General features: G+C 31.0%; 1 protein-coding gene across 2 annotated transcripts in view; it reads left to right on the top strand.

Moving 5' to 3' along the window:
- Positions 1–8,135: 8,135 nt before the first annotated feature.
- LOC127711301 (rab GTPase-binding effector protein 1-like) overlaps positions 8,136–20,194 on the top strand; it is a 39,019-nt gene continuing 26,960 nt past the window's right edge. Inside the window, exons 1-9 of one of the 2 annotated variants that reach the window (XM_052217292.1) lie at positions 8,136–8,291; positions 9,514–9,651; positions 13,151–13,354; positions 14,446–14,572; positions 15,441–15,558; positions 16,529–16,618; positions 17,628–17,723; positions 18,527–18,662; positions 19,611–19,769. In XM_052217292.1, coding sequence (XP_052073252.1) covers positions 8,249–8,291; positions 9,514–9,651; positions 13,151–13,354; positions 14,446–14,572; positions 15,441–15,558; positions 16,529–16,618; positions 17,628–17,723; positions 18,527–18,662; positions 19,611–19,769 — 1,111 coding nt within the window. In that variant the 5' untranslated portion in view covers positions 8,136–8,248. Of the gene's footprint in view, positions 8,304–9,513; positions 9,652–13,150; positions 13,355–14,445; positions 14,573–15,440; positions 15,559–16,528; positions 16,619–17,627; positions 17,724–18,526; positions 18,663–19,610; positions 19,770–20,194 lie in introns of both variants that reach the window. The other variant, XM_052217291.1, reaches the window with a different exon arrangement.

The raw sequence follows: 20,194 nt of genomic DNA, 5'->3' as shown, positions 1-20,194 counted from the left end.
ATTTTATTGAAGTTTAGCACTTGTCTTGTAGTCTTAATTTGTTGTCTTTTTTAGACTTATAATGGCGATAAGATAAATGTTTCCTAATTTGTTATTAAAATTAGGAATAAAAGATCAGCAGTATTTGGAGTCTTTGCATGTATCTGATATGTATTTTTGGCACATTTGTTTTTACAAACTGCTGATAAAGATTTATGCATTGAAATCATCAGGTGATCCCCTTTGTCATGGTTTTGATTTGGGAGTGGTGAATCGTCTTTAGAAGACGAAAAAACGGAAACATGTGGTATCAACCATACACATTACAATAAATGTAGAATTTTAATAGTTTTAAATCCTATTCTAACATTTTATTTAAACATTACAAAGGAACTATTGAGTACCAATATGCAGCATCTACCTAGATCAACGACGCTGATAGGGATCTTTATGTTCGTTTCATTTCCCCCTTTAGACATGCACTAATGTGGATGTTGGTTCGTTTTGTAGCGCTTTGTTTAGAACTGCAAATCTTATAAACTATTGTAGTATATATAATATATAATATACCTAAAGTAATACTGCTCACGCTATTTCATGGAGTAATAAATAGATTTGACAAATATCTGATGCATTTCCGAATATAGTTTTTATCGCATCTGAGAAAAAAAATCGACATCTGATTATTTTCAAATACTTATGATTCAATCAGCAACCTTGTCATATATTTCATTTTAATTCCTCTACCTTATCATATTTCACGAAGCTTGAAAAAATAACCAATTACAGCGGACCATCCCTACCACTCATTACATAGCAAGTGCCCCCTCCCGGGCACAACAATGGCTTTGCAATGCCTAGATATATAAAAAAGAAGGTCAGTTATTAATCTTATATACCATTTATATGATTTTTGTTTGTCTGTAGCCAATTACATGTCAATGTTAATCTGTATGTTCAATGTTTGTTTTTTCTCATGGCAAACCATATACTAGCATACTGGTTTATAGGGCGATAAGTTTTAGATCTTACCTGATGATTTAAAAGTTCGAAAAAGGCCGCACGTTGAAGAGAGTGATTGTTTAAATATCTTTTTATAAGCGTCAGAAAAGGAAGAAAGACCTACAAATACATGTAATTATACATTGTTGTAATTAAATAAGAGATATTCCAAATTTTATAAATATTTAAATTCATGAATTTGTTTTTCTTTGTATCGATCTAGAAAGTAGCTTTGTTTGGTGACTAGTCTCAGTGGCGTAGCTCGCCTTCTGTTTTTACCGAGGCAGGGGGTCTAGGGGCGCAGCCCCCCCCCCATAAGCTATCTAGGTTTTTACATTTGGACAATAATAGTTATTGTTTAATTTTATTTCATCATAATAATGTTAATATGCCTTACACTAAGTTATACTACCGATTTATTAGTTGATTTCTGGTACCTGCACCATTTTCAATGTTCAGATGAATACATAAATCAAAAGCATTCACCACTTTTTCAAATCAAATCCTTTCAGTGAACTTCCCAGATTTAAATTTTTTTGCGGATACAGGAGATTGATCTGTCAAGTTCAAAATTGTCCTGAGTCTAGAAAGTTGTGTATGATCGATTTGAACCGATACTATCTAATCTACGTCAACTCAAAGTAATAAAAACAACAAAACACGTGAAGATATCACATAAGACAACCACTGACAAGTCAGTTTCCTGACTTGCTAGCGGTAACTGAAAGCCAGCGCAAAAACCTTATCTCTCAATATATTTCCAAGCCGTCGTACACTCTAATATAGGTGGCTGTATCTCACTGTGACATATGATTTAACGTCATATCAAAAGAAATCATGACCTTGTTTGATGGACAGAAGAAACCTGTACAGAATTTTCAATACAGAAAAACAAACGCAACGATTAAGGTTTATTTGAAATAATTTTTGTGATGATCATTTACTCGCTTGGTCGTGGGTCACGAATCAACGAATTATAGATAATCATCCCAAAACGACGGACGGACTGAACAGCAGAATTTCTTGATAAACTAGGAGATAAACACATGCTACATGTAAAGTGCACCACGGCACTTGTATTGGTTGTGTTTCGTCCTGGTATTCCTTTGAAGGTCTTCAAATTATTAAATGGTTTTGAACTTTTTTACATTCACGATGAAAATGACAACCGGCGAAGTACTTACATTTACGTTATTCTGAAGTCTTTATGATAAATGAAAACAGTATTTGGTTAAAATTTTTTATATATAAACTGACATTATGTATTAACTAACAGACATATAATAAATATTTCTCTGGAATTAATGACTCCTTTAAATATTTTAAATTCCCTGCTAGTGAAAACTATAAATTTAAAATAGCGAGAATAAAACTTGAGAACCGCAACATATAAATTATTTTCTATGCATGTTGATTGATGCATATTTTATTTTGAATGGTACCAAAGTCAATGAAACTCTGTGTATTTGAAGTTCTACACGTAGGGGAAAATGTCAACACACAACGATGTTTCAATTTTAGACGTCACGGTTATAAATGAGGGTTTGAAGTCTAAGAATGGGGTTTTCAAATATTTATTTTTAATTATTTTCGCCCATAATTTGATTTTCTTTTCTTTTATATTTAAGCACAATTTTAAATCTCTATTCTTTTAAGTTTAAATTTATTTCAGGGCATTTTTCTATAAACCTCATCCAGACCCTCATATACTAGAAATTATTCTCACACAAAATTAAATAATTTACCCGATTCAATGGTAAAGTAATTCGATCGGGGAAGACTCGTATTACTAAGTTGGATCATCATCTATTCTACTGTTTTGCTTGCAATGGGGTAGGACTAAATAATGTATTTTCTTTTCAAACGGGATGTATAGAGACACACACACGTTTGTTTTGATCTATAAAGAAGTCACTCCTAACTATCCTACTACCTGTCGATACATTTATTTTGGCATTGCACAAGTCATGTCTTCTTTGACTGTTCATGACGTTAAAATACTAAATCCCTGGGATGTATTTTAATTGATTTTAGTCTCTGATGCATGATTTTTTATTATTAATTGTTTTGGCTTTTAACTAGCTGTCAGTTCCTGCGAGTACTCTCAAATCGTACTTTCTTTTTAATTTGACCTGTTGATACTATTTGAAATGTTTTTTTGTTATTTAATGTTAACATGGATCTTGTTTATATACCAGCTTTGATTATTTGGTATCACTACAAATTTTCACTTTTTCGTACTATGAACATCAAAATTATTTCATTTTTCCTTAGATGCTGTTCTTGGACCTGTACAGGAAGTTTTATCTAGCACTAATTGTATAGTTTTATTGTTGATATTCACCCCATATGTACCAAGTGTTAGATTAGTTTTATTGATATTAAAGAAATTTCTTGGTATTCCTAAACGGAAGATTTTATGCACACAGAAGAAGAAGTATACTTAACAACAAAATTAATTATTTTCATTTACCTGTGTATAATATGACGCAGGTTTCTTCAAAAGTGAAGATTTTCTAAAAATTATTTGCATTTCACAGTGATATCATACTTTAACTTTGTTTAAACCTGTTTATTTACTTTTGACTTTAATTATTTATCCCTTGTAATTTTTTATTAACTGTGTATTTGCATTCAGGTGTCACAGGTCAAATTTATTCGTTCATTGTGTGTTTATTTACGTTTTTTGATTGAGTTAAGCCTTCCAATTGATATTTTATAGTGTGTTTTTCTATGTTGTGATGTTATACTATTGTTTCAGAAAAGGGAGAAGGTTTGGTACCATTAAAACGTTTAATCCCGCTGCAAATGTTTGCACCTGTCCTAAGTCAGGAATCTGATTACAGTAGTTGTTGTCTGTTTATGTAGTTCATACGTGTTTCTCGTTTCTCGTTTTTATATAGATTAGACCGTTGGTTTTTCCGTTTGAATGGTTTTACACTAGTAATTTTTTGGGGCCCTTTATAGCTTGCTGTTGGGTGTGAGCCAATGCTCCGTGTTGAAGGCCGTACCTTGACCTATAATGGTTTATTTTTATAAATTGTAACTTAGATGGAGAGTTGTCTCATTGGCACTCATACCACATCTTCCTATATCTAAATAAATCTGTTGTCGATTTTTTTTTACTCCGACAAATTTAGATTACAGAAAACTACCGTAAAGGGGATTTCCAAGTAGAGGAGGGAAATGTTTCCATAAGTCTGGAATTCGCAAAGGGTATGAATCAATAGCGGCAACAAGACAAAACAAGTCGGTATATTAGTGTTTAGTAGCTAGTCTGCTGCAATGGAAATCGTTTAAAAGATTATAAAGGATTTTTTTTTTACCGAGGCAACTCGGTTGCCTCAACGTAAGCTACGCCAATGAATCTGCATGCTGTAACGGATTTATATATATACATATACGTACACCTGTAAGTAAATCGTGGGTAGGCCTATATATATAAGTAAATGATTTAATCGTATGTAAAGTGATAAAAAGCATTAGATTATACATTGATAATGTGTTTATCTCAATGTCAATAGATAGGAACGCCTATTTGTAAGGATAACTGATGTACACGGTAAGTTCATACAGTGGCTACATATTAACATTGTGATAAGACCAAGGCTAGCTCCAAGCTCTCTTTTTTTATGTAAACGTTAAATTTTACATTCAAACATTGAATAAATGACAATAGCTCCACCCCCACCCCCAAAGGACAGTTTCCTTTATATTCTTAAAATCTATACTTACTTATACTGATTTGCAAGGTTAAAAGTATATAAACACGTGCTATTTTTTCCTGTTTATTCTCGTCATATTTTACAAACAATTCATTCAAATTTCCAATATGTTTGTCAACAATAACATTTACACAAAATCTTGTGTCTTTTTTGAAGTCAGAAATGCCATACAATTGAAACCTTTACTGTAATTTGCCAAAGGTATTCAATATACTATAGTCCCTAAAATTTGTCGTTGCTTTTATCTTAGTTATAAGATGTTTAAAAGGATATTTGGGGTAAAATTCAATGAGACAGCAACTTAACGACACAATAAACTAAAAACAGCACTCTTAGTTATATTATATATACATAGAAAAACAATCTAATTAAAATATAGAACTCGGATTTCGTTATACTACAAAATATAGAACTCGGATTTCGTTATACTACATGTAGTATAACGAAATCCGAGTTCTATATTTTAATTAGATTGATAGAAAAAAGTAGACGTGATATGATTGCCAATGAGACGACTATCCACCAAAAACCATATGACAAGGATATTAACAACAAATGATCAATTTACGGCCTATTTCTATGTCGACATACGGGGGTTTTGTCAACCAAGAAGATTAATAAATATTAATGACACAGTTCCTTCATAGTCTCTGTTAAGTTTCCTGGGGTGGTTTATATGGCTTAGACAATTCCGTATATTTGAATACATGTATGTTGATCCGATGTCTTTTGACTTTGGTATATGTTGTACAATTGCTGTCTGCTTAACATATGCCCCACATCTTATTTTGTTTACTATAAAATTGATTACAGCATTGTTTAGTCGGCTAATAGTTGTATTGCTTTTGTTTTTCGTATCGATATGATGAGTCTTGAAAGCCCTAGCTATATCCCATTGATTTCTAAAGTGTGTTATTATGTTGTGTTGTTACATCACTGTTAGGGGAGGGTTGTGCGCGCGCTAATATGTATAGCGGTTCCAGTCCCACGTCAGGTGCCTGTAATTCAGTGGCTATCATTGGTTGCTGTCTGTCGTATTCGTGGCGTTTAAATCAGGCCGTTGGTTTTCTCGTTTGAAATGTTTAACATTTTGTTATGTCAGGACATTTTAAATCTTACTACACGGTATGGGTTTCGCCGTTGCTTGAAGGCTTACAGAGACCATGGTTCGGTTACATTCACATCATTTTGGTCTCTGGTTGATGTTGGTCTTATGTTTATCCTATTGCCAAAATACTAGAGAAACGAATGCGCATTCCAGGGAAAGTACATTTAGTTCAAATACATAAGAGATCAATTAAGTAGCGTTTTTTTTTATCTTTTTACCTAAAGAAGTTTAGTATCAGGTATTGGTATTTTTATACTAAATGCAAAAATCAAGACTTTTAGCAATGCCCGAACATAAAAGAAGTGAGTCATTAAAGGGCATCGTTTCGGTCGAAAAGTTTGTCAAAATTTAAAACTTTATCTAGAACAATCATATTGCATTTATATATGAACGGATTTTTTTTTATAAAAAGGCAGCTTTTAAAGTGTAAGTCATACGTAAATCTTTATTAAATGGTTATTGAAATTTTAACGTTTTCTTAATGGTCTGAATGTAAATAGGGTGTCTTTTGTTAAAAGTGTTGACTTTTACCGGACGATATTAACAAATACTTTACACGATAAATTGAAATATTCATAACTATCGAGGAAATTGTATAAAATTCAAGGAAGGAGATCAATTGAAAGCAGATTTCAAGGCTATTTTTGATGAAATGTTATTATTACTTTTTATGAAAGAAGATACGGAGAATACGTCATTACGGTAGAAAACATTTACTTAATCATCTGACAACTCATACATAAATATATATGTAATAGTTTATATATGGTATTTGTCACAATACACATTTATGAATATTTGCCAAGCGGACAAATTTATATTTCACCTTTCATAAATCATAAAAAGGTTAATGTAACCTGTTTTCTTTTGTAGAAAACAACAATGTATGAAGGTTAATCAATCTTAATTTGAAGGCGTAATTAATTTAAAAAAAAACGGGTTTGATGGGCAGATGGACAATGACATAGTTTCTTATTCAAAATAAGAGCTTAAAACAGAAGTCATTTTAATTTGATCGTTTTGACATGTTGAAAAATTTAAATTAATCATCCCAAATTCTTTATGATTTCCATCTCTTTAAAACAAACATATGCGTAACCTTGTCAAACTGAAATTCATTTTATTAATTTTATATTTTAAATATTTAAGTAACGTGAGATATATATATATATGCAAAAAAAAAAATAAAGCCCAACTAATGACAATACTATCATGTGCACTTTAAGGTTTTTAACTAGGTTCTCGTAGAAATTATTTTGAAAATATTTAACAGATTGAAGCTGTTATTAAATAGCGGTGAAAGGTGTTGCTGTTTGTGATTTTATTTTGGCAATATTACATTTGTACTAGTACTTTTCTTCTGGGTAGCCGTTATTCGTGTCTGTTGCCAATTCATAATTGAAAATCAACAATTCTGAAATTGTACTTTTGTAAAAAAAAGAATATTTGAATCAACAATGGTTATTATAGTAATTAAGATTTTGTCATTTTTTCATTCAAATTTCTGAATACCAGACAAAGGTAATTTTGTGGAAAATGAGTAAACTTTGGAAATTACTGGCGTTTTTTTTAAAGCAGATATTACATTTATCCAAAATAACAAAGATTCCAATTTAGATATATGTATATATTGTTTGTTAAATACAGAACGTCTTGAATATATGTATAAATGCTAGGGGTGTGCCATTTTTACCTAAAAAAAAGTACCCATTTTAATATAAAATTCACTGAAATTCAGTACCTATAGTTATATAAATATTTAAGAAAGAATGACCTATACATATATACAATACTTAAAAATATGACCCATGCTTATATAACTTTCAAATGAATTGATTTAATTTAATACAATAATTGACCATTAATAATGTCAGATTCTCAATAGCATATTTATATATGATATGTAGAATATACCCAGATCAATACACAGTTATCAAACGTAAATACATTTTAATATAAGATGTCATTAAAAAGGAGGGTCATTTTAATATAAAATCTCGAAAAATTATGACCCATTATTTTTGGCACATCCCCGTATACCATGCCAATCATAGGAAGTTACCAATAATATTCCCGGCCGATACTGACAGAAAAATGCATTGTATAATACTTTTGCGAGAAAAAAAGTATGAAAATTGAAGGAAAACATTTTAAATGGAGATAACGTATTCGCTCAATCTGATAAAATATTTACTAAGAAGATTAGATATTATAATGTATAAGGTCCAATAAGGACATAAATCTTAGCCTAAATGACATTTTCAACTTAAACCGGAAATATGGCCGTCATTGACTTACTTTTACATTTTGTTGCAAATTTTTCTTCAAAGAGGAGAGCTCGGAAGTAGGTGGCGAAGAAAATTATTAGAAAAATCGATCAATAGCAACCAAAGATGGAACATTAGAAAATAATTTATGCCCAACTATATTTATTATGACAGAAGAAGCTGATTTCGGAGCATTTGAAGCAGCAGAGGGTGAAAAACATGGTATAGTTAAAGACCCAGTTCAAAGTCTTTCTGGAAGATTGTTTACATAATTTATTGAACCCATATTTTTGATATTGAACCCTGCGAATGAATGTTTCCAATACTAGATAAATATGTATATATATATTACGCCTAAAAAGTGTACAAAACAACACCAATATTAAAAAAAGAGGAATTAATCTTTCCTTATTTTTAATATTCATGTTGTTTTTAACACTTTATAGGCGTATATACATGTATAATTTATTTATTGTGTACAGGTATTAGTACTTGAAACTATCCAGTGCCCTCATAAGAAAGATTGTTGACTAATATCTAGCAGTTTTATATATAAACAGCCAATTATAGAATTTATATGTTCTAGTACATGTACAATGTAGTAACAATACATCACTGTCATCAGTTCAAATGTCTGTCAAACCAAGGGCAAGGGTACACAGGATTACTAGTGTAAAACCATCAAACGGGAAAACCAACGTTCTAATCTATGTAAAAAACGAGAAACACTTATGAACCACAGTCTGCTTATTTACCTTATTACCTATCTTTGTACAATTAAAAAAAGTCACGTCTTAGTCAGTAGAACTGAAATAACGTGCTTGGTCAGCTCCTCATTATCATGATTATCCGCAAACTACAACAAGCATTGACAAGTAACTGCTGATTGTATGGATAAATGACGTGCTACTTTATAAAGTCAAAAACTGATTCAATACTGTACAGTCAGTATAAACTTCCTTGTCAACATACACTCCAAAACCAATTGCATTATGGTGGTTGTAGATGGGGAGCATTTTGCCGATTGATGTCATAGGATCCTATATTTGAGTTTGTGTATGGGACTAAACAGTCCTGAAAAGAGTTCCTGTAATCCAGATAATGACTTACTGCATTGTAATGTATCCGTACAGAACTGTTGTCCACTGTGGCCAAAAATTGGGGATACCCTTGAGTTGTCCAGGAAAATCACTCTTGCTTCAAGGGCATAAATCAAGTGAAATTTCATTAACAAACACCTTTTGAACTTACAAAATTAATTGCATCTTTTAGTTGATCGGTACATTTTAATGGAGTCAAGAAAACTGAAAATATTTTGAAAGTAAGACTGCAGATGGATAGCTATGACTTCATATACCTTCTTTAGGATACTGATAACTTTTCTGACATTAGAATAATAAATATCAGTACTAATTCTTATTATTTATTTCAGATGAAGTTGAACATTTGAAAAAAAAAATTAAAGAGCTTGAAGAAAAGGAACTAAAGTATAAAGAAGAAAAAGAACTTCAAGAAAAGGAGTTTGGATCAAAAAGAGCCAAATTTAAAGAAATATTCTTACAAAAAGAAGGTACTAAAAGTCACTTTTATTTAGATCATATTATATTATTATTTGTCATTTTTTATAGGCATCTTTAACATACGATAATACATAGACTTGTGTTACTTTTTTGTTGAGCCTGCAACATTTATGTCGCAATAGGGAAATATAGCGATCCTAGATTATGTTGTGAGCATCTGCATCAACATTTAGGTTCAGTCTGTGGTTAATTAAGACATCAATAACTTTGTCAAACCTTCATGGAATTTTATGCTATTTAAACAGAAGCTTGTTTATAACCAAAATACAGTATCCAGAGCAAAATTTTAAAAATATTTACTTTAGTTTTTCCGTATTTGTTTTTTTTTACAGTAAACATTCAGATTAAGTCTGCGGTTAAAGTTTTTCAGTCATCAATAAATTTTTCAAACCTTTATCATGTTTATGGAATTTTATGAAATTTGGACAGAAGCTTAGTTATGACCAAAATACAGTATTCAGAGCAAAATCAGGCCATAATCTTGCCGGCGAAATGATGATTTAAGTCGCCAAAGAATTTAGAAAATCGCTAAATCTCACCAGCCGACTGACTTCATTGCAAAGTCAAATCGCTATGAAAATCGGTAAAAGGGAGACAACTTGTGAATTACAAGTCTCCCAGGTAAAAAAAAAATGGCGACTGACAAGGAAAATCGAGATTTTCGAAACGACACAGGACTAATACTGTCGACGATCAAATTAAATAAATACAACAGCAACTTTGAACATCCTTGGATATAACATTCAAAACTATTCAAACGGGAAACTGACCGTCTGTTAAAGTTATCATTTTACGATGATTTTTATCTGAGTATGTTGCGTAATCACTCAGCTGATTTGTTTTATTTTTATTTATTACGATCGATCAAATTGTACTATTCGGTGGGTTAAGGGTGGGAATTAACGGTAGATTTATTATATTCATTGAATAAAAATTGAAATATAATAGGTAGAAAGACAGCTGATGGATAATGTGATTGCAAACGTACAACACTCGACCAGCTGTGATCAGCAGTGGATTTTTTTTCACGACAATTTTGTTGATAGGGAAGATATCTTTAAAAATGATAGAAATTAGCTCTGTATCGTTTAATTAATATGTGATTGACAGATAATTTCATTTATAGGCTTACAATCTTTAACGAGAATCTCAATTTAAAACTACATGTAACATGATGTCATGGACATTCAATAATGTTTTACAAAATAATGACAAGTGGTGATATAAATTAAATTCCCAGTCATGTGAAATTCATCAGGTAAACTGGGAGTCATATTTTCCTGGACAATTAAAAATAAATTGAGGCAGTTGCACATGAATTTAATGCATCATAATATTACTAGGCTACTCCCTCATGTCCCAATTCAAGCAACAAATTTTATTTAAACTTAAATTCAAGTTGACAGTACAAATGGTATCAATGAATAAATAACAACAGTATTGTCTAAGCCTTTTTATTAAGAACTTTCTATATATACATTTTGTACAATAACATGAAAAAACTGCAAATATATTTTTTATTGCATATTAAACAATTTTCTTAGTGATAAGCACGAGAACACTATGCAACCGAAACGGTAATGGAATCTCACTTCTCCAAGAAATTGATCACTTCTCCCTTCTCTCTTATGGAAGGAGAAGTCACTTCTCCCTCTCCAAAATCCTAGATTAGGCCCTGAAAATTGTGAAAATATTTATTTTCATTTTTCTGTATTTCACTGATATATGGACATAGCTTTTTTTTTTACATTTAACAACTAGATACAGTCTGGGGTTAAAGTTTGTTACCCATCAATTACTTTATCAAACCTTCATAGAATTTTATGAAACTTTGCCAGAAGCTTTTTTATGATTAAGAGATAATGTCTGAAGCAAACTTTTGAAAATATATTACTGATAAATGGACTTAGTTTTTATGCCCCACCTACGATAGAAGATGGGCATTATGTTTTTTGGTCTGTCCGTCTGTCCCGCTTCAAGTTAAAGTTTTTGGTCAAGGTAGTTTTTGATGAAGTTGAAGTCCAATCAACTTGAAACTTAGTACACATGTTCCCCATGATATGATCTTTCTAATTTTAATGCCAAATTAGAGTTTTGACCCCAATTTCCCGGTCCACTGAACATAGAAAATGATAGTGCGAGTAGGGCATCTGTGTACTATGGACACATTCTTGTTTACAGTTAATTTTTACAGACAGTCTGGGATTTAATTTTTTTGACATGATAAATTTGTAAACCTCCATGGATTGTTATGAAACTTGGACAGAAGCTAATCTTCAAGACCAGGAAATAGCATCTAAAGGATATTTTTTTTTTTAAATTCTGTATTTTGCTGATAAATGGACTCACTTTTTGAATCAACATTATACTTTAATACTGACAGCAGCAATCAGAGACGAGAAACAGGGTTCAGCAGAAACCCTTACAAATTTTTATTAGTTGTTGATATTTACCTGTTTTACAGACATGTAACATTGTTTTTCGTGATAACATTTTTCACTATTATGCTATCCTATAAAATGTATAAATGTATAATCTTGTAGCAAAAATCAAATTTTGGAATTTATTTTAAGAATTAGTAAGAATATGTTGAAATTTGAATAACAATATTAATCTGCATATATCATGTATATATCTCCATCAAAACTACAGATATCAAGAGAATTACCACTTTAATGGATTATTTTTCTTATCTGAAATCTAAACTGCTTTGAATGTGTCTAATTCTACCCCAGAAATTTCATAACAGAGGAAATCATCAATAAATGGTCTTATATCAGAAATCTATAGCATCAGGATGATGCTGACATGCCTATGGTAGAACACAGAGCAATTGGAAACAGATTTTTAACACCTATCTTACATGATGTACACATCATTTGTGTTTTTATGATAATGATAATGGTTTGAGAAGCATCATTTACTAAAAGACAAGTTGTTCTTTGTCTACTGATATGGTACATATTTAAGTCAGTAAAAGTTGGCAGTTATACACAAAGAAATCTGGTTTTCTCTATTGGTAACAAATGATCATTTTGAAATTCACAAGTTTCACATACAGACATGTGTTTGTGTTTAGATAGTGAACTGGTAATCCTTAAAATTATTGATTTTGAAATTTCTGAATTATTCATAAATTTAAAAAAATATTTTTAATGAAACACATAAATTATTCTTACTGTTTAGTTGTTTTATGTAAAAAGTTATTTTGAAAAATACCTTAGCAATGTTTTTAAGATATCTACATGATCTAGGGTAAATATTGCAGTTCCTAGCAAATTTTTTTTTGATGAATTTAAAAGATTGTGGAAGCTTAAGATTAAAGCAATAATGGAGTGAAACTCAAAGAAATAGAAACTTAAATAGTAAACTATTGAGTTTTCATTGTACTCACGTTATATTATACTTTTTATTATGATAATTTTTCGATGTTTTTTTTTAGTGTGAATGAAACAAATATACATGTAAAATTCATTTCGTAAATTTCAGAGGAATTTAAGACAGAAAAAGATGCCCATTTGGAGACACAGAAGAAAGCAGACACTCTAGCAAAAGAACTGAATGATGTGAGAACAGAATTAGAGGATATTAAAGCAGCTGTTTCATTCTCTGAATCAAACAAAGAAGACGCTATAGAGGACATACGTAGACAGTGTCGTGAAGAAGTAGACACACTTCAGGGGTTACTTAAGGGTAAATAATTGTATCAGAGACTGTTTATTTATGTATCTGAATCAAAACAAATAATAATTACACAGAATTTAAGTTCGTTCCTGAAAAGCTTGAAGCAAAAATTTTTTTGCACTAGAATTCAAAGATGAAATGTCCAAGTAGTAAAATTGCATTTGGTATTCAGTTTGCCTGCAAGCCGCTTGCGTTTTAAGATTATTCCAAGAGCCTTTTTACAGATAAAATTCAAATCAAAACTGTTTCACATCAGACCCTGTTAAATGAGAGGTAGTATTGATTCACTGAAGGTAATTTGGTTTGAAAAGATTACTATCTATAAAATAGAATTGACCCTGTACAGTATAATATCTGTATCATAGTTGACCATAGATATGTTTCCTTTGTTGTAATCCCCCCTTTTTAACTGTTGAAGTTTCAAATGTTTATCTCGTGTTTTAAGCAACACAAAGTGTGCCATAGTCAAGCAGGACCCACCAATGCTTTCAAATCACCTGAGTTCAATCTTTATCATTATATGTAATTTTCTGTGAACTGTTGTTTGTCTCTTGACCATTGTGTTTTCTGTCCTTCTACTTATTTTTGGGCCTGGGTTAATCTGGATCTAAATTGATCACAAGCCAGTCATCTGCGGTTGTGAGTTATGTAAAACATGTTTGACTCTGATCTTAAAGGACTAGGAATGCCAGTTTTCCTACAATGAGGCCCGTGGTTCTCTCCCAAATACTCCAAGCTTCCTCCACCAATTAAAACTGGCCACAATGATAATGCCAATTGTGCTTTAACATTTTAGAGTAGAGCTAAACACCAACAATTAATCAGTCAATCAACTTATTTTTTGGTTGCCCCTATGTTATCATCTCAATTGTCTTATTAGTGAATGATATATTATCAGGTGTGTGCATTTTGCTACAGATTTATACTTTTATAGATTATGATACAAATATAAATAAGAAGATGTGGTATTAGTGCCAATGAGACAACTCTCCATCCAAGTCACAATGTGTAAAAAGTAAACCATTATAGGTCAAAGTACGGCCTCTCAATGTATGTTTTTGTGGATTCTGCTATAAATACATGTTTCACTATGTTGATAGAAGTAGCAGAAGAAGCATCAACATCCACTGCAGCACAATATGAAAATGAAAGAACAAAACTACAGGAACTTAATGAGAAGTATGAAGATGAAGTAAGAGATCTACGAAGTAAACTCAGTCAAGAAAGGTAACTTTGTTGTCTGTGGTGAAAGCTACAGAATCAAGACCTAGGCTTGCTCTTTCTGGTGGCAGCAATAACTGATTTAGTTTGTGATAAGGTTAAACAGACTAGACGTATCAATGTGTTAAGCTTTATACTTTAGCATTAATTATGGATAGAGAGGCATTATTGAACTATACAATCCATATGAAGACAATATGCTGGTTATAGATAAGAAGTTTCTTTTTAAACTATAACAAAACAAATGTAAGAAACAGGCTTCATGTTATACATACACCATTATTTCATTATATATTGACAAACAAAAACATCATATTCAGCCACAGTATTTGGTTGAGATTATAACTATTTTCAAGTTTTGCAGGTACTAGTTTTAAATGGAGCCTTAAAATAAACTCTTTAACATGTTTAAGGATTTACTATCATTTTCACTCAATAATAAATATATACAGTATTATTTGTTCTTATGATAGTAATAGGGGCAATAGTAATTTACCAATGTTCAAATCTCATAGATTTATCTTGATGATACAAATGAAGACCTTTATCAAGGGAATTGTATGGTTTTTTGGTGGTGTAGCTAGTCTCAGTATCTCTATATTGTAAGTGTCTCCTGCTATATAAAAATGAGGAGGTGATTTGATTGCCAAACTGTCCACCTGAGACCAAAGGACAAGGATGCAAACAATTATTTTGCACTGTACGGCCTTCAATGATGAGCAGAATCCATTCCATATAGTCAGCTATAAAATTTCTCTGCTTGACAAAATGTGAAAAAACTCAAAACATGCAAAAGAGAAAACTAAAGGCCTGATTTATACATTAATTAATTATTGTGCTATATGTTATTGAATCTATGAAAGTACATTTTCAGGGAAGGGTTTCTGACGTCAGTTGCTAAGCAGTTAAAACAAATAGCACCAGGTTCTTTGGGACAACAGTCATCTAATCTGTCTATGGAGGAAGAGAATTTGGAGGCCAGTATGAAAAAGGTAAAACAAACATCAGAAAATTCCTGTTACAGATCTTTCAACTAGAATGTCCAGCTATGTAAATCTTTTATTGGACTTACTTAGCAGTTATTGATCTATGTCCTTTGTCAAGGCATCTTTATTTCCATCGTTCAGCCTTGTTAGAACCTTTTCCTTTGAGTTGTTGAAGGAATTTGATACTAAAAATTTATAGGAAGGAGTTTTTCAAGTAAATTTTGTTTGAGTTTAAAAAAAACCCAGCTGCAATCAATTTTTTTTTATGGGAACTATGTCCTCTTACCTGTGCAATTCTTGATGGGAATTATACAAAAATATTTGAAAAAATGTATCAACACTATCATAGTCAAGTTTGCAAAAAAGTACTAAGCAAAAAGTTTTACCTGAGTTCTGCATCCTTTATAAAAAATATGAATTATGTAAAAATTTGCCCTGTAAATTTAATACAGCAAATCAAACACCACTATATTAAGGAGAATTTGTTACCTGATATATAACAAGAAATGAGGCTTTAAAAAACCAGCTATGAATAAAATGAGATGCAGAGTAGAAAACTGTAAGACTGCAACTCAAAGACAAAAAACAAACAGTTGTAATTATTTTTATGATTATAATAGTATTCACTAAAAAGAAACAGTTGGTCATTGTGCTATTTTTAAGTTTAAAATGTACTAGGATAACTGACCAGTGTTTACATATTTATACCCAAGCTCTCACTTTTGTATTGTGACGCTATCTTTATTTTTCGTGCATCTCTCCATTCACCAGACTACAGTTTGTTTCTGCAACTCCTCATAAAACGATAAATAGATTTCAACAAAACTTCTGGATAACATAAAATACCAATGTACACCTTATAATTTCTTTTTTGTGCCGATTTTCATGTAATGAACTTAAATATATCTATTAAAACAAGGGCTTGGTATTTTTTTCTTGATTTGAATATGTGTACATGTAATAGAGATTTTTTCAGGCTCAAGCTGACGCAGAAATACTGAAATCAGTTGTTTTACCTTTAGAAGAAGAGATTAAAGGGTTGAAATCAAGGCTTGCAACATATGAGGTACATGTAATATATTTGTGTCTAATGAGCTTTCCTTTGGCATTAAAATTCAACCTGCTTGCTGATATCACAGAAAGTTTGACCTGAAATGGATTTAAAATGACCAGAACTTAATTAAATGATGGTTACTTTCTGACATCTACATTAAAGATTAACAAAAGAATTGAAGACAACATTTGATCTGTATCAGTAGACATGTTTAAAAATTGTCTTATTATTTTGTGCTTTAAAATAGTTTATCAGTGGCTAACAGGTTTAGCTAGCTATAAAACCAGGTTTAGTCCACCATTTTCTACATTAGTAAATGCCTGTACCAAGTCAGGAATATGACAGTTGTTTTCCATTCGTTTAAGCTTTTTATTTTGCCACTTTATAAAGGACTTTCCATTTTGAATTTCCTTTGAAGTTCTGTATTTTTGTTATTTTACTTTTTACACAGCATTTTAGCATCAGATTTATTAAAACAAACTTTAAATGAAAAATCTCCTTTTTTGACTAAGTATTTTTAGTTTGCATCATCATGATCATATGCAGAAAATCTGTTAATTTGAATTTAGATTGCCATGGTCAGTTTTGCGATAATTAACAATGCTCACTCAAAAATATTAATGGACTGCTCTGATAAACATGATAAAGTTATTTAACCTCAGTCTTTAACTTGGAGGAATTTTGATTGTTTCAAAGTTCAAAGTTCCAGTTGGCAATAAGTGTGAAACAAGTTCATCCTTCTGTGAAGAGTATTGTTTTTTTAAGATTATTATGTTTAATGAAACATATAAGTTTGACAAGTTCTGCTTTATTAACTTTCTCTAAGATTAAAAGCTTCAAACAGTCATCGGATCTAAAAATTCTATATTTCAAGTTTTTTCATAAAAATATTGTCCAGATGCTGAAATTTTAGATTTACAAATAATTTATCTCCAAATATGTAATAATTGCTGTGTATGTCGTAAAATCACTGATTTTTTTTATCATTTATTCTAAATTCATAATATTTTATATTCCATAGAAGAATCCTGATGACATAGGTACACCTCCAATGAAACATGCTACTCCAGAAACACAGTCTCTGTCAGATCTTGATGCTAAAGATCCAGAAGATAGGGTAAGAAGTATGTCCTAGCAGACAGGGAACCTACAATAGATGAGAGAAAAAAGAAATCTTAAACATTACGTAGAATGATCCAGTTATCTGTACACCATATCCACACAAATTTGAAATATTCATAAATGATTTATAAAATAACGTCTCATGATGAATTGTAACTTTCAGGGTTTGTCTTTTATTTTCTTATTGTGGGGTTTAAGTGGTCAAAACCACTTTGTTCTGTATATTATCTGTATTACTTAAAAGAACGTTAGGGTAATATGTCCCCTCTAAAACTGATGGAAAAAAATGTAGGATTTAACAAGAACAATTACATTCTCTATTCTCTTTATACATGTTTTTAGAGTTAAACCTTAGGGAATTCCTGCATTCATCATAGATATAAGAAGATGTGGTATGAGTGCCAATGAGACAAACTCTCCATCCAAGTCACAATTTATAAAAGTAAACCATTATAGGTCAAAGTACGGTCTTCAACACGGAGCCTTGGCTCACACCGCACAGCAAGCTAAAAAGGGCCCCAAAAATTACTAGTGTATAACCATTCAAACTGGAAAACCAACAGTCAAATCTATATAAAAAACGAGAAACGAGAAACATTTATGAACCACATCAACAAACGACAACTAATGAAAATCAGATTCCTGACTTAGGACATGTTCATTTGTGAATTATATTTGTCAAAGTTGTTATTTTGATTTTGTTTGCAAGTTATATGCAATGAAACGGGAAGCATATACCACAAAAAAGGATTTATCGAAGAACAATATTGATGATTTAAATAAATGTTTCCATTACAGATTCAAGAACTTCTTCATTATCTAAGAATAGAAAAGTCCTCAAGGAAAGATTTAGAAATGTATGTGGCTGTTTTGACAACACAGAAAAACATCTTTGAAGAAGAATGTGATAAGACAAAGAAAGATTTGGAAGAAGGTAATATAGAATGGAAAAAAAGAAATAGGGGGAGGGGGGGATGTTGTGAAAAATGTAGCCTATAATTTCTAGAAAGTAATGGAAATATCAAGTGTGTTGACGGCTTTCTTCATCTCAATACTTGCCAAAAGATTTTTAGTGATAAGCAAAACAGCTCACACCTATGGCAAGATTAAAATGGACTGTATTGTCAGCTAAGGAATTATGGATGTGATCACCTTATCAAACACATTCAGATAATTATTCTTTCAGAATCAAATTTTCCAATACACTTAGTGAAACATGATTAAACATTCAAGAACTATTAACATGATTAAGAAGATGATAATTTAACCGAAAAAATTGACATGTGGATAGATGCTGTTACTATATTTAGAACTCCTTAGGATTTGGTATATTATAAAGCTATTTTGAGTTTTCACTTTGCCAAATAATGGAAAAAAATCAAACACGAATCTCTTATTCTATAAATACAGGCTAGCTGGCAGAAGATTTTTTCCTAAAAGGCATCAAAGAAACAATTGTTTTTTTATGAGACCTTATTTTTATGTCCAATGTATACAAATACCATTCTTATGCATGTGCTAACATATTATCGTATTCAATTAAATATGAGATACTGTAAATTCAGAAATTATTGCGTAGATTTATTTTTGTGATTTTTGATGAATGAACAAATATATGAGATTAATTATTGCGATTTCAGGAAAATCTGTATATGTATATGTCACAAATTCAGAATGCGATACTTATTATTGCTAGACTCACCTAGTCGTATTATTCACATTGGTAAAAACCATGCAATAATTCTGAATTTACAGTATTCAAATTTTTTATAAGATCATATTTGTAAGAGCCAAATTAGGTTGAATCAGTTGCTTATGTACTTTATAACATTTAATACTAGATCATGGTGTTAAATAGCAACAAAGTCTGATTACATTTCAGTTTGCCGTATTTTAAATGAAGAGAAACGAGAGCATGAACAATTACAACAGACTTGGCAGATGGCCAATGATCAGTTTTTGGAATCCCAGACATTAATGATGATGGATTTACGGAGAATGGAAAGTGTTTTGTCAGCAGAACAACAAAGACAAATAGCAGGTTAGAGGTCATCTATAGGTCAAGGATATTTTGCAAATTATACATTCAGAAAAATTAAGCAAGTGTTAGTCGATGATCAAAACATTTAGCAAATAGACCAAAGTTTTTAAAAGTTTTTAGATGTTTAGTACTATATGATTTTGTCTATTCATATGCAAACATATAGCCTTTTTTTCAGACATTACACTTGTCTTTTCTAAAAACTTCCAAAGCTTAGTTGTAATGACTTACTTTAGAACTTGGAATTGTTATTATCATACATTGTTAATAAATGATTTCCAGAGAGACAAAAAACACAGATAAAAATAAAAAAACAAACAGTTTACATTATTTTTTTAGGAATGGAATTTCTTATTACTGACAACTAAATTGTAAAAAATAAACACTTGTGAAAAAAAGCATGCTTTGTTATAACAAGCCTGTTT

Source organism: Mytilus californianus, unplaced genomic scaffold, assembly GCF_021869535.1.
Source record: "Mytilus californianus isolate M0D057914Y unplaced genomic scaffold, xbMytCali1.0.p SCAF_8, whole genome shotgun sequence".
Lineage (NCBI taxonomy): Eukaryota > Metazoa > Mollusca > Bivalvia > Mytilida > Mytilidae > Mytilus > Mytilus californianus.
This window is presented reverse-complemented; position numbering and strand designations above follow the sequence as displayed.